At 44.2% G+C, this 13,662-nt stretch overlaps 1 protein-coding gene across 3 annotated transcripts in view; it reads left to right on the top strand.

Moving 5' to 3' along the window:
* The window catches only part of LOC311150393 (cyclic AMP-dependent transcription factor ATF-7-like), a gene marked incomplete at its 5' end in the record, with an annotated part of 45,067 nt that extends 31,916 nt beyond the window's left edge, over positions 1–13,151 (top strand). For 2 of the 3 annotated variants that reach the window (XM_084187846.1, XM_084187844.1), the window contains 9 exons: positions 1,241–1,371; positions 1,784–1,960; positions 2,359–2,546; positions 2,846–2,930; positions 3,386–3,505; positions 5,883–6,026; positions 6,512–6,700; positions 6,940–7,045; positions 9,144–13,151. In XM_084187846.1, coding sequence (XP_084043972.1) covers positions 1,241–1,371; positions 1,784–1,960; positions 2,359–2,546; positions 2,846–2,930; positions 3,386–3,505; positions 5,883–6,026; positions 6,512–6,700; positions 6,940–7,045; positions 9,144–9,412 — 1,409 coding nt within the window. In that variant the 3' untranslated portion in view covers positions 9,413–13,151. The remainder of the gene's footprint in view (positions 1–1,240; positions 1,372–1,783; positions 1,961–2,358; positions 2,547–2,845; positions 2,931–3,385; positions 3,506–5,882; positions 6,027–6,511; positions 6,701–6,939; positions 7,046–9,143) is intronic. The other variant, XM_084187845.1, reaches the window with a different exon arrangement.
* Between the last annotated feature and the right edge of the window lie 511 nt (positions 13,152–13,662).

The following is a 13,662-nucleotide window of genomic DNA, read 5'->3' as shown; positions in this document are numbered from 1 at the left end:
TGGGGCTCCACGTAAGATCTCACCCCGTGGGGTCAAAATGATCACAAGAACGGTGAGCAAAAATCCCAGAACCACACGGGGGGACCTAGTGAATGACCTGCAGAGAGCTGGGACCAGAGTAACAAAGCCTACCATCAGTAACACACTACGCCACCAGGGACTCAAATCCTGCAGTACCAGACGTGTCCCCCTGCTTAAGCCAGTACATGTCCAGGCCCGTCTGAAGTTTGCTAGAGTGCATTTGGATGATCCAGAAGAGGATTGGGAGAATGTCATATGGTCAGATGAAACCAAAATAGAACTTTTTGGTAAAAACTCAACTCGTCGTGTTTGGAGGACAAAGAATGCTGAGTTGCATCCAAAGAACACCATACCTACTGTGAAGCATGGGGGTGGAAACATCATGCTTTGGGGCTGTTTTTCTGCAAAGGGACCAGGACGACTGAGCCGTGTAAAGGAAAGAATGAATGGGGCCATGTATCGTGAGATTTTGAGTGAAAACCTCCTTCCATCAGCAAGGGCATTGAAGATGAAACGTGTCTGGGTCTTTCAGCATGACAATGATCCCAAACACACTGCCCGGGCAACGAAGGAGTGGCTTCGTAAGAAGCATTTCAAGGTCCTGGAGTGGCCTAGCCAGTCTCCAGATCTCAACCCCATAGAAAATCTTTGGAGGGAGTTGAAAGTCTGTGTTGCCCAGTGACAGCCCCAAAACATCACTGCTCTAGAGGAGATCTGCATGGAGGAATGGGCCAAAATACCAGCAACAGTGTGTGAAAACCTTGTGAAGACTTACAGAAAACGTTTTGACCTGTGTCATTGCCAACAAAGGGTATATAACAAAGTATTGAGAATCTTTTGTTATTGACCAAATACTTATTTTCCACCATAATTTGCAAATATATTCATAAAAAATCCTACAATGTGATTTTCTGGAGAAAAAAATTCTCATTTTGTCTGTCATAGATGACGTGTACCTATGATGAAAATTACAGGCCTCTCTCATCTTTTTAAGTGGGAGAACTTGCACAATTGGTGGCTGACTAAATACGTTTTTCCCCCACTGTATGTCCAAAAATGTATGTAGCAACTAAGGATTCTAGCTTTAAATCTCCATACCAAAGTGTTTCAGAATAAAACATCCATCCATTGGCTCTTTTCTGTACGGGAAGTGTGGAAAAAAAGATGAGAGATTTTCTAAAATGGACATTTCTCTGTGTTTCTCTTCCTCCTGTTCCAGACCAGACCCCTACTCCCACTCGCTTCCTGAAGAACTGCGAGGAGGTGGGGCTGTTCAACGAGCTGGCTAGCTCCTTCGCTGAGGAGTTCAGAAAGGCCCAGGAGGATGACGACAAGCGGGCCAAGAACCCTGTGAGTAGAACCCAGGTGGTTCCATGGACCACATTTGCCTGATGAGTTACTGTATTTGAGACCTGAAGACTTGCGTAAGCTCTAGGCTTTAGGTCAGCAGACTAACAGTCTTGTTGTTAAAGGGGAGTATATATATATAAAAACATGGGGGATTGGAAGTGATGCAGACAATTACATTGATGGAAGTTACAATCGATCTGCAATATTAAGCTGATCTACCCCCAAAGAAAAAAAAAAAAAAAAAAAACTGTCTTGTTGTGCGCAGAAGACCAAGATCGGAACCCAGTCAGTCACATGGGCAATGGGGTGGAATGGGATTGGAGTCCTGGATCTTCTGAAGGGCTATCTCTCCTGTGCTTTGTAGTGTCTCACAGTCTCCCTCTCCCTCCTTCTCTCCCCCCCTCTCCTCCAGCTCCCTGCCCCGAACAGGGAGGTGGCCCTGGACATGAGCCTGCAGACGCCGTCAGCAGATGCCGTGAGGGTGAAGGAGGAGAAGCCTGTTGAGGTTGACTCCTCCCCACCAGGAAGTCCAGATTCCTTTTCCAGCATGTCAGACAGTAGCAGGGACGCCATGGTGAGAAGAGGAAAGGTAGGGGTCAAAACTAAGGGGACATGACTGACCAGCAAACCCATGTTGAATGACCTAATTGGTTATGGTTAGGTTAGGATTAGATTTCTGGGTTGGCATGCCAGTCACGTCCCTTCAGTCACACCCAAAGGTAGGAGACGGGAGGGCCAGAGGAACAGGTAGTCAGTAGGGATGAGAGACTAGGATGGGCGCTGTGGTTTGTTAATGGGGAACGGACGGCTGACAGGATAGGGGAACAACATGCCTGCTGTACTCCACCTTTACTAAGTCTATGTGCTATCAAGCACATGCATTGGAAAAGAGGCTTTATTAAACCTACAAGAGTCGTTATTGACCTAATGCTGACCTTATACTCATCACCTGGTGTTCAACTAAGCATCTCTCCTGTCTTCTCTCAGGACACTCCCCCGAGGCCAGCGCTGAGTTCGGCCCCCACCCCCACGATCGTGAGGCCAGGCGCCCTCCCTGTGCGGCCCAGACCAGGCTCTCTGCCCCTCCACCTGGGTTTCGACGCTCTGCACCCCACCATGCCTTCACCCACCTCCGTCATCACACCCACCCCACCCTCCAACCGCACCCTATTGGGGTGAGTGACTGGTCCCCCCGCCACAAGCCTGGTTCCAGGTCTGAAGATGGCATAAGCAGATCTGGAACCAGGCTAGTCCTCCGTGGGGCCTGGAGATCCAGTTAAAGATGGCTGTTTTATGCCGAATCCCACATCAACCCTTTTTACAATCCCTACCCTCTAGGCCACTACTGTAAAACTGAAAGGACTGGATAAGTGTATCCTATATGATGTAAATTCCACCTAGCCTATCAGAGGACAAGATGGAGATTTCCAAATCGATTTTTCCCCACCAGTAACCCTCTACCTCTCTCTTCTAGCTCTCCCACAGGCCACTACCCCATGATGATGCACCTTCCCAACGGCCTCCTCCCTGGACCCATGCAGATTCCCTCTGTCATATCTGTAAGTAACCTGCCTTCACCGGTCTGTCGTCCTCTGGTTTGGGACCGGCGGTTGTTGCCAATTCTGATTCAAGTGGAAGCTGACCATTACCTGGAAGCTGGTCCTCCGTAGCTCAGTTGGTAGAGCATGGGGGTCGCAACGTCAAGATAGTGGGTTAGATTCTCGGAACCGCCCCTATGTAAAATGTATGACTGCCATTTATTTTTATTATTATTATTACATATCAGTCAGGGAGCCTAGTTTGATCATAAATAATTCAATTGTATGCTTGCACTAGTTGTCTATAATGAGTATTAATTCACATGGAAGAACATATGAAGCACCTTGAAACACTGCCATTGAGTAGTGTCTCACTTTGCCAGCATGAGCCCCAACCTAGGTTGTTAATGTGTGTGTGTGTGTGTGTGTGTGTGTGTGTGTGTGTGTGTGTGTGTGTGTGCGCCTCCTGTCTCTAGCTGGCCCGGCCCATGCACATGGTGCCCAACATTCCCGGCATCCCTGGTCCTCCTCTGGGAGGTGGCAGCAGCGGCTCCAACTCCCCCTCCGGGTACACCACACACTCTGAGGCCAAGATGGTTAGGAACAGATGTATCTGTCTCTCTGTGTGTCTCTCTCTCTCTCTGTCTCTCTCTATCTATGTGTGTCTCTCTCTCTCTCTGTCTCTCTCTATCTATGTGTGTCTCTCTCTCTCTCTCTGTCTCTCTCTATCTATGTGTGTCTCTCTCTCTCTGTCTCTCTCTATCTGTGTGTCTCGCTCTCTCTGTCTCTCTCTATCTGTGTGTCTCTCTCTCTCTGTCTCTATTAGGGATGCACATTTCTGTCAATTTTGCTGCCGACTAACCGACCCTCATTAACCGCTTAACAAACACTTACATTTGTTCCAAACAGTAAAATGACATGACCAACATAAATTACTATGCATGAATACAAGCAACAGACATTTTTGAAACTATTGAAACGTGCAACAATAGCAAGCAGTGTTTTCCATTAGTTACTTTGCTAGTGCGTCGAGCCCTCTCCCGCTAGAATGAATGATATGCATCTTCTAGCGATCTATTGATAGGATAGGGACCTGTCAGTCACAAAGCGAGCGATGACAGGGAAACACAGTCTGCTGTCTGTCCCGCCTCCCGGTACAATTTGTGTGCGCTGTGGTTGCAGTCAAATTTCTTTACATGGAGGAGGGAGAGAGCATGATGCTCGTGAATTTGCAAGTCCCATGTAATGTAAGTGGTAAAGATAAGTTGAAATCCACGACTTAGCCTAATTATTGATTTCTAGTGCTTTCATATTTCCCAGGCTTCCTTTCCTAGGATTTTGGGGCTTGCCAGACAGTGACGGTAAAGTGAGTGACTCGTCTCGTCAGCCTACCGAATCGCATCGATGAGAGAGCCGTTCATTTGGCTCCCTAATTTGCATAGGCTACTTTTAGGCAATTACCTGCAGATAAATTATGAAAAGAGTCGATGAAGATGGTGAATCATCACTACAGGAACAATAGGTAGTGGAGAGCCTCATTCTGGTCCAAAATAGGATCATTAGGGCCCTCACAGAATCCAGGCATTAAAACAGAATTCAACAATATTATAAAATGTATTTACCTTAGTAGGGAATCAACTAAATGTATTGAACAATTATTAATTTGCCCAAGTTTAACATAAGACATGAACAGAATGCATCAGTGATTCGTATTAGCTGCAACTTTCTGAAGAGGCAATGGGAATGTCTGTGTGTAGATGGAAATGCTTTCTCGAAAAGCCTTCTCAACTAAATGTTAACTAAAAAGTAGCCTATGCTTACCTGGCAGAATTATGTCATGATTATTTTCATCAATTCAGTGGGTATTTGTTTTGCAAACTCTACCATCACATGTACCCTACAAATACACTGCTAAACAACATCCTCTTGCCAGGTGAAACTTGAATAAAGGGGTAACTACACCCAAAAATAAACATTTCTCCTGATGTGGTTTAAGCATTGTTGTGGACTTAGAACATCCAATTTTGTTGTTTTTCTATTAAAAAAAGTATGATTTTGAGAGCGAAAACCTGAAAAAACTGGGAGAAACGGAAACCTGTAAAAACAAACCTAGCAAATACGTCAAACACATGGTTTCCAGGTGTTTGATGCCATTCCATTTGCTCCGTTCCGGACATTATTATGAGCCGTCCTCCCCTCAGCAGCCTCCACTGCTTTCTGCCATACATACCTTCAAACTACCATAAAACTCCTTAAGTATGCCCTTACCTAAGGAAATATTCAAACAATTCCCTTAGGTAAGGGAAAATTATTCCTTAAGGTAAACCCTTAAGGGAAACACTTAAGATGTTTTATGAAACCGGGCCCTCAACTTTGAACTTTTTCACTTAATTTAAGGCGTTAATTCGCCTAAAGTTAAGGAAACTTTAAGGGAAACGATAAGGGGAATATTTACTTAAGATGTTTTATGCAACCGGGCCCTGCAGCTCTCGGTGTCCGACAGGTGATATTCCATGTGATAATTAAGGTACATGACAAACTAATGAAAATACACACGTGCCAATTTAATTCCACTCAGTTATGCAAATGAACCTTTAGACCGATGAGCTCGACCGGTCAAATGTATTTTCGGCGGCTCTCTGTGTCCATTGGTTTCCCCCTTCGGGTCCACCACACACTCTGAAACCAAAATGGTGAGATCTATTTATGGCGCTCTCTTGTTCTTTCTCACACACCATCTCTCTGGTTCTCTCTCTCCCCCTTCCCCCCTTCGCTCTCGCTTTCTTTATTTTTCCCCCCATCTCCCTTCGTTGCCCTGTAACCTTCGTTCCCTCCTATCTCTGTTTGTTCATCACGTGACTGAGATTGCATAGTCCAGAAGCAATTGTGATAACACTTGTGTTTTTTTTGTGTGTGTTTTTGTCCATGTGTGTTTTAATGTTAAAATGGTCCTGGTTGTCCTGTCTTCTGTAGAGGTTGAAGGCAGCACTGGCCCAGCAGAGTTCAGGAGGTCATGGTATGGGAGGTATGGCCGGCAGCCCCATGCACCCCCAGAGGATGGAACAGAGCCAATTATTGGTGCAGCACCCCGATGCACCCTCCCCAGCACAGCCACAGGTAGGATGACGTGGAGACATTGACACACTCTCACTCACTCCCTCAAGCACTCACTCACATGCATGTTAATTGTAAAGAATACACATGGAGGCTTTACTCTGTGGCAATCACGGTTGGGGTCAATTCCATTTCATTTCCAGTCAATTCAGAAAGTAAATTGGAATTGGAATTTCAGTGTACTTCCTGAGTTGACAGGAATTGAAATGGAATTGACCTCAACCCTGGTGGCAATAGTATATTATCCAAATCCTCTTGACTTGGATCTTCGTGACTCGTCGTTCGTTGACATCAGTGGAGGGGCAGGGGCATTATAATTTAGGCACTGAAAGACAATTTTGTATCGGTCTTGTTTTAAGTGTTGACAACCTGACAAGCCCACTCCCCCTCAGTTTATACCCGTCAGCTTGCTGCGATGACTCAAACCCTCTCTCTATCCCACCTCCCTCTCTCTCCATCTCCCCCACGCCCTCCCCCTTCCCCTCCAGGTGTCTCCGGCCCAGCCTACTGGTGGTCGGCGGCGGCGTGCGGCGGAGGACGACCCGGACGACAGACGACAGCGTTTCCTAGAGAGGAACCGGGCGGCTGCTTCGCGCTGCCGACAGAAACGCAAAGTCTGGGTCAACTCCCTGGAGAAGAAGGCCGAGGAGCTTGTCTCCATGAACGTCTCGCTGGCGGTGAGTATGCGGTGTGTGTGTGTGTGTGTGTGTGTGTGTGTGTGTGTTTTTTTTCAAAGCCGCACTGTACTTCGATCTCATCTCTCCTTTTCTCCAAACCACCTACTCATTGAAATATTTCAAGCAGTTTGAAAATAGAAGATATTCTTTCCTCTTCTGACTGTACCGGGTAGAGACAGAGTATTGACTCATTGTGTTACACAACAGCATTGACTCATTGTGTTACTGTGTCGCTTCAGAATGAAGTGTCTCTCCTGAGGAACGAGGTGGCTCATCTCAAACAGCTGCTGCTGGCTCACAAGGACTGCCCTGTCACCACTCTACAGAAGAAGATTGCCTACATTGGTGAGCCTGTTAGCTTGCAGCATCTAGAAAACACATAAACTCTCATATGTGCTTTTGTAATATTATCTTATGCTGTTTTTGTCTATAACTTCTGTATTCTGTCATGCATTTTATGTTTTATCGGTCTACACACAATACCCCATAATGACAAATACAAAGCAAATGTATAACAAAAAAAAACCCGGAAATATCACATTTACATAAGTATTCAGACCCAGTACTTTGTTAAAGCACCTTTGGCAGCGATTACAGCCTCGAGTCTTCTTGGGTATGACGCTACAAGCTTGGCACACTTGTATTTGGGGAGTTTCTCCCATTCTTAGGGTCGTTGTTCTGTTGGAAGGTGAACCTTCGCCCCAGTCTGAGGTCCTGAGCGCTCTGGAACAGGATTTCATCAAGGATCTCTCTGTACTTTGCTCTGTTCATCTTTCCCTCGATCCTGACTAGTCTCCCAGTCCCTGCCGCTGAAGAATATCCCCACAGCATGATGCTGCCACCACCATGCTTCACCGTAGGGATGGTGCCAGGTTTCTTCCAGACGTGACGCTTGGCATTCAGGCCAAAGAGTTCAATCTTGGTTTCATCAGACCAGAGAATCTTGTTTCTCATGGTCTGAGGGTCCTTTAGGTGCCTTTTGGCAAACTCCAAGCGGGCTGTCATGTGCCTTTTACTGAGTAGTGGCTTCCGTCTGGCCACTCTACCATAAAGGCCTGATTTGGTGGAGTGCTGAAAAGATGGTTGTCTCCATCTCCACAGAGGAACTCTGGAGCTCTGTCAGAGTGACCATCGGGTTCTTGGTCACCTCCCTGACCAAGGCCCTTCTCGCCCGATTGCTCAGTTTGGCCGGGCGGCCATTTCTAGGAAGAGTCTTGGAAGGCCACTGTGTTCTTGGGGACCTTCAATGCTGCAGACATTTTTTGGTACCCTTCCCCAGATCTGTGCCTCGACACAATCCTGTCTCGGAGCTCTACAGACAATTCCTTCGACCTCATGGCTTGGTTTTTGCTCTGACATGCACTGTCAACTGTGGGATCTTATATAGACAGGTGTGTGCCTTTCCAAATCATGTCCAATCAATGTAATTTACCACAGGTGGACTCCAATCAAGTTGTAGAAACATCTGAAGGATGATCGATGGAAACAGGATGCACCTGAGCTCAATTTCGAGTCTCATAGCAAAGGGTCTGAATAAAAAAAATCTAAAAACCTGTTTTCGCTTTGTCATTATGGGGTATGGTTTGTAGATTGATGACGAAAATAAATAATTTCATCAATTTTAGAATAAGGCTGTAACATAACAAAATGTAGAAGGGAAGGGGTCTGAATACTTGCTCCGAATGCACTGTATACTAAATCTCTTAATTAATGGGGGATAGTGGTTGAAATAGCTGATTGTGGTTTCTGGTTCCTTCTACCCTGTAGAGCAGGGATGGGCAACTGGGGGCCCACGGATCAATTCTCTCATTTTTGGGGGGAACTCAGTTGAGGTCTCAACTTACTCTAGAATAGTTGAATACACAAGGTGCAGTTTCGAAATTTGGTTGTGCATCAGCAGTTTCTCTTGTTTTGTCAGTCACTCAGTTAGCCCATATCAGCTCAAATGTGTTAGATTGATAAGTTAGGCTAGTGGCCAGCTATCTAAACTTTTAGTAATCATGGTCGAATTACTGACCGTGGGGCCCCCATTGATTTTGTTAATCACTCACTCCGATATCATATTAAAAACTGCAAACATTTCAATCCACCCTTGGCAAAATGTGTAGAATTTAAGAAATGAGCTGTAAAACTGCACATTTTTCTCTCTGCCACATGGCAAAATTAGTACAATTGCATAGTTTTTTTTATAAAATTGCTAGATTTTCTCTCTGCCGCATGGCAAAATATGTAGAATTGCAGAAAACAAAAAACAAAAATATGATTAGCTTAGGGCCCACAAAAGGCTAGGGCCGGCTCTATCTGAATGTGTGGTGGGTATGGATGTGGGTACGCAGATGAGTTCCGATTTTTTGTGGCCCCCACCAAAGTTGCCCATCCCTGAGGTAGAGCCACTCTGGTAAGCCCGTCCCTGTAACACTTTGTTCTTGTCTTCGTACTACAGGAGAGGACAGTCCTATGAGAGACATGTCGGAGCCCACCGGCTCCCCAGCCCCTGTCATCCAACACAGCTCCCTGCCCAGCCCCTCTCCTTCCTTGGGCCCCAACGGCATGGGTGCCCGGGCGGCCGCCGAGGCCGTGGCCATGTCCGTGCTGGCTGGGATGGGTCAACACCAGCAGAGGAGAGGTGAAAGGGATGGAGGGCGAGACGGGAGGGATGACCCCTCCTCCCACGTCATCATGGCCACACAGTCACACCACTCTTCCAGATGATGAGCGATGTGCGTATCACACACCACGGCCCGGGACACTACGGCACACACCACCAGACACCACCCCACATGGGTAGGAGGAGAGTGGAGGAGATATTTTTTGGTTTTGTTTTCTCAGGTGAGCAGAGGAGGAGTAGGAGGAAAACATTGTCTTAAGTCAGATAGCGTGACAATTCCGCCTCCGAGCATTGTGTAGGAGTGACGCGACCTGACGTAAGACAATGGGAGGAGGAGGGACACCCGAAGAAATAACCTCTTCCTACTAAAATGAAACAACCTCCTCTTTCCACCTGCTGTGGTGGCCATTTTGTGTCAGCCATTTTGTCTCAGGCCTGGAGCCTTGCTGGAGCTCAGCAACAACAGCCTTCTGGGAATGGACTGGGACAATAAGAGAGAAAGAGCTTCCTGTTCTATTCACTATGCCATAGACTATATACAGGGGCTGGACTCCACACCCCTCCATATCCCCCTCGTCTTCCTCCGTACTTCCCCTCGTCTTCCCCCCCAATAACCCTTCAACCCTCTCGCCTTGCCTCACCCTCAAGCCGCCCTCAAGCACTTGTAAACTTCACTGAACTGTAGGACTGTATAGCATCTTCCCAAGTGTGGTAAAGGTCATTGTGATAAACTCTGCACTCGGACACTCAGACTCTAACAAATTCCGGTAACACACAGTTACACACACACAATGCAAGCGCACATAATATACATACATATAGACTCAATGTAAGCATTGCATTGATTCACATTTGTTGTTGATCAAGTGAAATACCAAAACACTGAGCACTGCAGGGGTCCATACTATTGTAACAGGGGATTGTGGCCTTGCTCTCCTGCACATGTTGACATGTTTTATTCACACACAAAGATGATTGACGCTCCAAATCCAAAGATGCAATAGTTTTTTTTATACTTTAATCGTCAAGATGGTCGGGTCCAATATTTTCAATTTGGTCTGTTTTCCTGAATCCCTAATAGTTTTGGAAGTGGTTTCATTTCGAGGTTCTGTGTCAGTCGTTCACAAAAAGTGGACCTCATTTATAGCCCTTTATGATACATTTTATAAACTGTGTGTGTGTGTAGGGTGTGTTTTTATGTACAGCAGAACATAGCAATTTGTTGATTCAATATCTGATACACTAAGATCCGGTTTGGTAGCATGTGACTTATTTTTTTATTAGCATTTTTGTTGTGTTCCTGTGCAGCTTTCTTTAATAAGTTAACGGCACATTATTATTTGCCGCTTGGGCTATAGAGAACCAAATTGTCTCTGGTTGTCACTGAAGCTGTGCGACAGAAGCAGAAAGCTAGAAGTAATAGATTTACTGTACACCGTCATTTATAAATGATTTATACACTTAGAAGTGTTTTTCAGAGAATGGCTTTTCCATTGCTTTTCACCCTCAGACTTTTTTTCCGGACTACATCTGAATCTAAACAAATGCAACTGCATCCCCTCTCCTCAGTAACCATTTCCTCTTTCCCATGCAATTTTTGTATTTATTTGTTTCTAAATATATGCCATTACCGTCTTTTATGAAATCTTAGCTGGCAGAAAGCTTTTCTTCTAATGGTTGTGTGGCTGTCTAAGTGGTTTCTAACTGGCCTTTCTCTTGTCTGCGTGGTCCTGTAGTAGTTCATCCTTGCTGCTTTCTGGAGTGGAATGTGCTGCGCTTTAGTCTCTCTAGGTCGTGTTCATTAGGCACCAAACGGAACAAAATGGACTGAAACAATGAGGAACTACCTGGTCCAATAAGAAATGCTTATTTTCGTTTGCTGTTACAAAACTTTATGGAATGTTTTCTGTTGGATGCCCTAATGACCAGGACCATTGCTGCTCTTATGAATGACTATCCATGTTCCCCTGTAATGTTTATGTGTGTCTACAAACAGCACTGACATGTGAACAAACACATAACCGAACTGTTATACTATGGATCAGCATTCACTCGGTGACAAAGCTCCTTCTCTGCACAACACACACGACACACACACACTCTGTGTTCAAAAACTATTTTGCCTTAAAGAATCACTTTCGTGCCTCCGACATCCCCCTCAAAGATTATAATTGACTCAGAAGTTAAAAGCCATTCACAAGGAGTAACAATAGATTAATTTATTTTTTATGCTGAGAATTTATTGTATAGTAGATGCCTTCAAAAATCAGGAGTAAATGTCACCACACTTCACCACTGCAGTTACCACACGTCACTGTTGTGTGATATTTATGTCGCCATCTAGTGGAGTAATAGGAACTTTACCTTCTCGCACAAGGATGGGGATTGGACATGGGCCTTGAGGGAAATTCTTTCAGAACTCCTGTGGCAGTCTGGGAACAGTTTCAATTCTTCAGGGATCCCCCTTTTATTAACAAAGTTTTAGACATTTTGTTTTAGAAAAACAACTCCTAAACAAGGGATAATCTTGTTTTGCATTTGTATGTAACTTCCCCCAAAATCCATCTTAATATGTGTGTAACAATTTGCAGTATATATTACTGCAGAAGTAACTAGAGTATCAGTCAAAAAACATAAGGACATGTCTAAAGGCACTTAAATATGCAGGTTTATCGTTAATGATTTGTGTTTTCTTTTGTTTGTGTTTGTATAAACTTTGGTTTAACTTGAATACTTTCAGTGACATCAAAAGTTGGCTATTTCTTGTCTTGATCATGTATATTATACATAATGGGCTTGTTTCTCGGATCCAGATTTAGCCTATTTCTAGACTTAAAAGCATGTTCAGTGGACATTCGCAATTGAAAATACTTAGTCCAGGACTAGACTTAATCTGTGTTCATGAAACCGGCCCAATAAGGATTGCTACTCAGTAACTACTTGACACATCTCACAAATGACTGAACTTCTTTGTCCTACTCCTACAGTCCCAATAGTAACCAGGGCTCTGGTCAAAAGTAGTGCACTATATAGGGAATAGGGTGCCATTTGGGATTCTACCCAACAATGACAATCCCAATGGTGACCCTGTCTGGCATTGTGTAGTACTCTGAGCTGGCGCTATAGTAGGCTAGCTGTCCCTTATTAATAGACGATTGTTCATATGAAATGGTAAAAAAGCAACTTTATTTAGCTTTCATTTTAGTTATTGTCATTGGCACTTTGTTTCTTTTCATTTTCATTTTTGGTATCTTTATTGCGTGCTATTGTCATGAGGACTATATACAAATACTCTGGCATAATAAACGCTTCTAGTATGTATTTTTGTGTTGTAATGATGAGATATAGAAATTAATTTGTTTTAGAACATCGATTTCTTTATTTTTCTGATCTAAAAGACTGTTAATGTAACCCAACTGTTTGTATCAGCCGGACTATGCCGGAACCATAGAGTTAGAATCATGATTCTAATTATATGGCTGGAACACTGCTCTGTCTGGCCTGCCCATCACTCACAAACCAACTAAGTTATTGTTGCATTGGTTTCATGGAAATATATACATATTTTTAAACCTCTCAAAATATTAACTGTTGTTGTGAACAAGTAACAGAATTGTATAAGAAAAAGAATTTTAGGTGGAGATGACAACATTGTGAAAGTTACATATTAGTTATTTGAATTGTTCATTCGCACTCCCATGAAATAATTGTTGAACTGATCATTTCAGAAGTTGTCCTTATCTGTACTATATGAATATATTTACTTTTCCATGCATGTCCAAGTGGAGCTACTATGAACACTTACCGTGCTGCAGATTTAATTAAACAAAAGAACTTAATGGATATCAACCGTTTCTGAATCATTTGATTCAGACAATTTCACACAATAGATCTCGCTTTCTGTCTGTGTTACATGGTCACTTCATTGACCAAGGGAGTACTTTGTTGCCCAATTTTTGGTGGCCTGGGAAATCAACAAGGTGGCCACCTTAAAATGTTCAATGGAGGAAAATCCCTGATATTGGAAGTATGCAAATCTTATACAGTCTATGTTGCATGCTGATAATCATATGAGATGGTAGGCCACATGTCAGGTTATCTGGTGTCATACAAATGCAGTTATAAGTTGAACTGTACATTTACATTCTACTTTAATGCTAATTTAGGACTCACTAGCTACTGTATGATATACAGTAATCCATTGTACACAGTTGTACTATCTCTAGAGCACCACAAGAGGGAGCACAAGCTTTATGACTCGATCTGCTAAATGGCATATTATCTATATACCCTGTTTTGGGTGCAGCCTGGCCGCTAGTATGTGAGAGATCACGTGACTGCTCATTGCCATTGG

Source organism: Coregonus lavaretus, assembly GCF_964263955.1.
Source record: "Coregonus lavaretus genome assembly, chromosome: 22".
Taxonomy (NCBI): Eukaryota; Metazoa; Chordata; class Actinopteri; order Salmoniformes; family Salmonidae; genus Coregonus; species Coregonus lavaretus.
The sequence above is the reverse complement of the archived record's forward strand: the minus strand, read 5'-3'. Positions and strand labels throughout refer to the sequence as shown.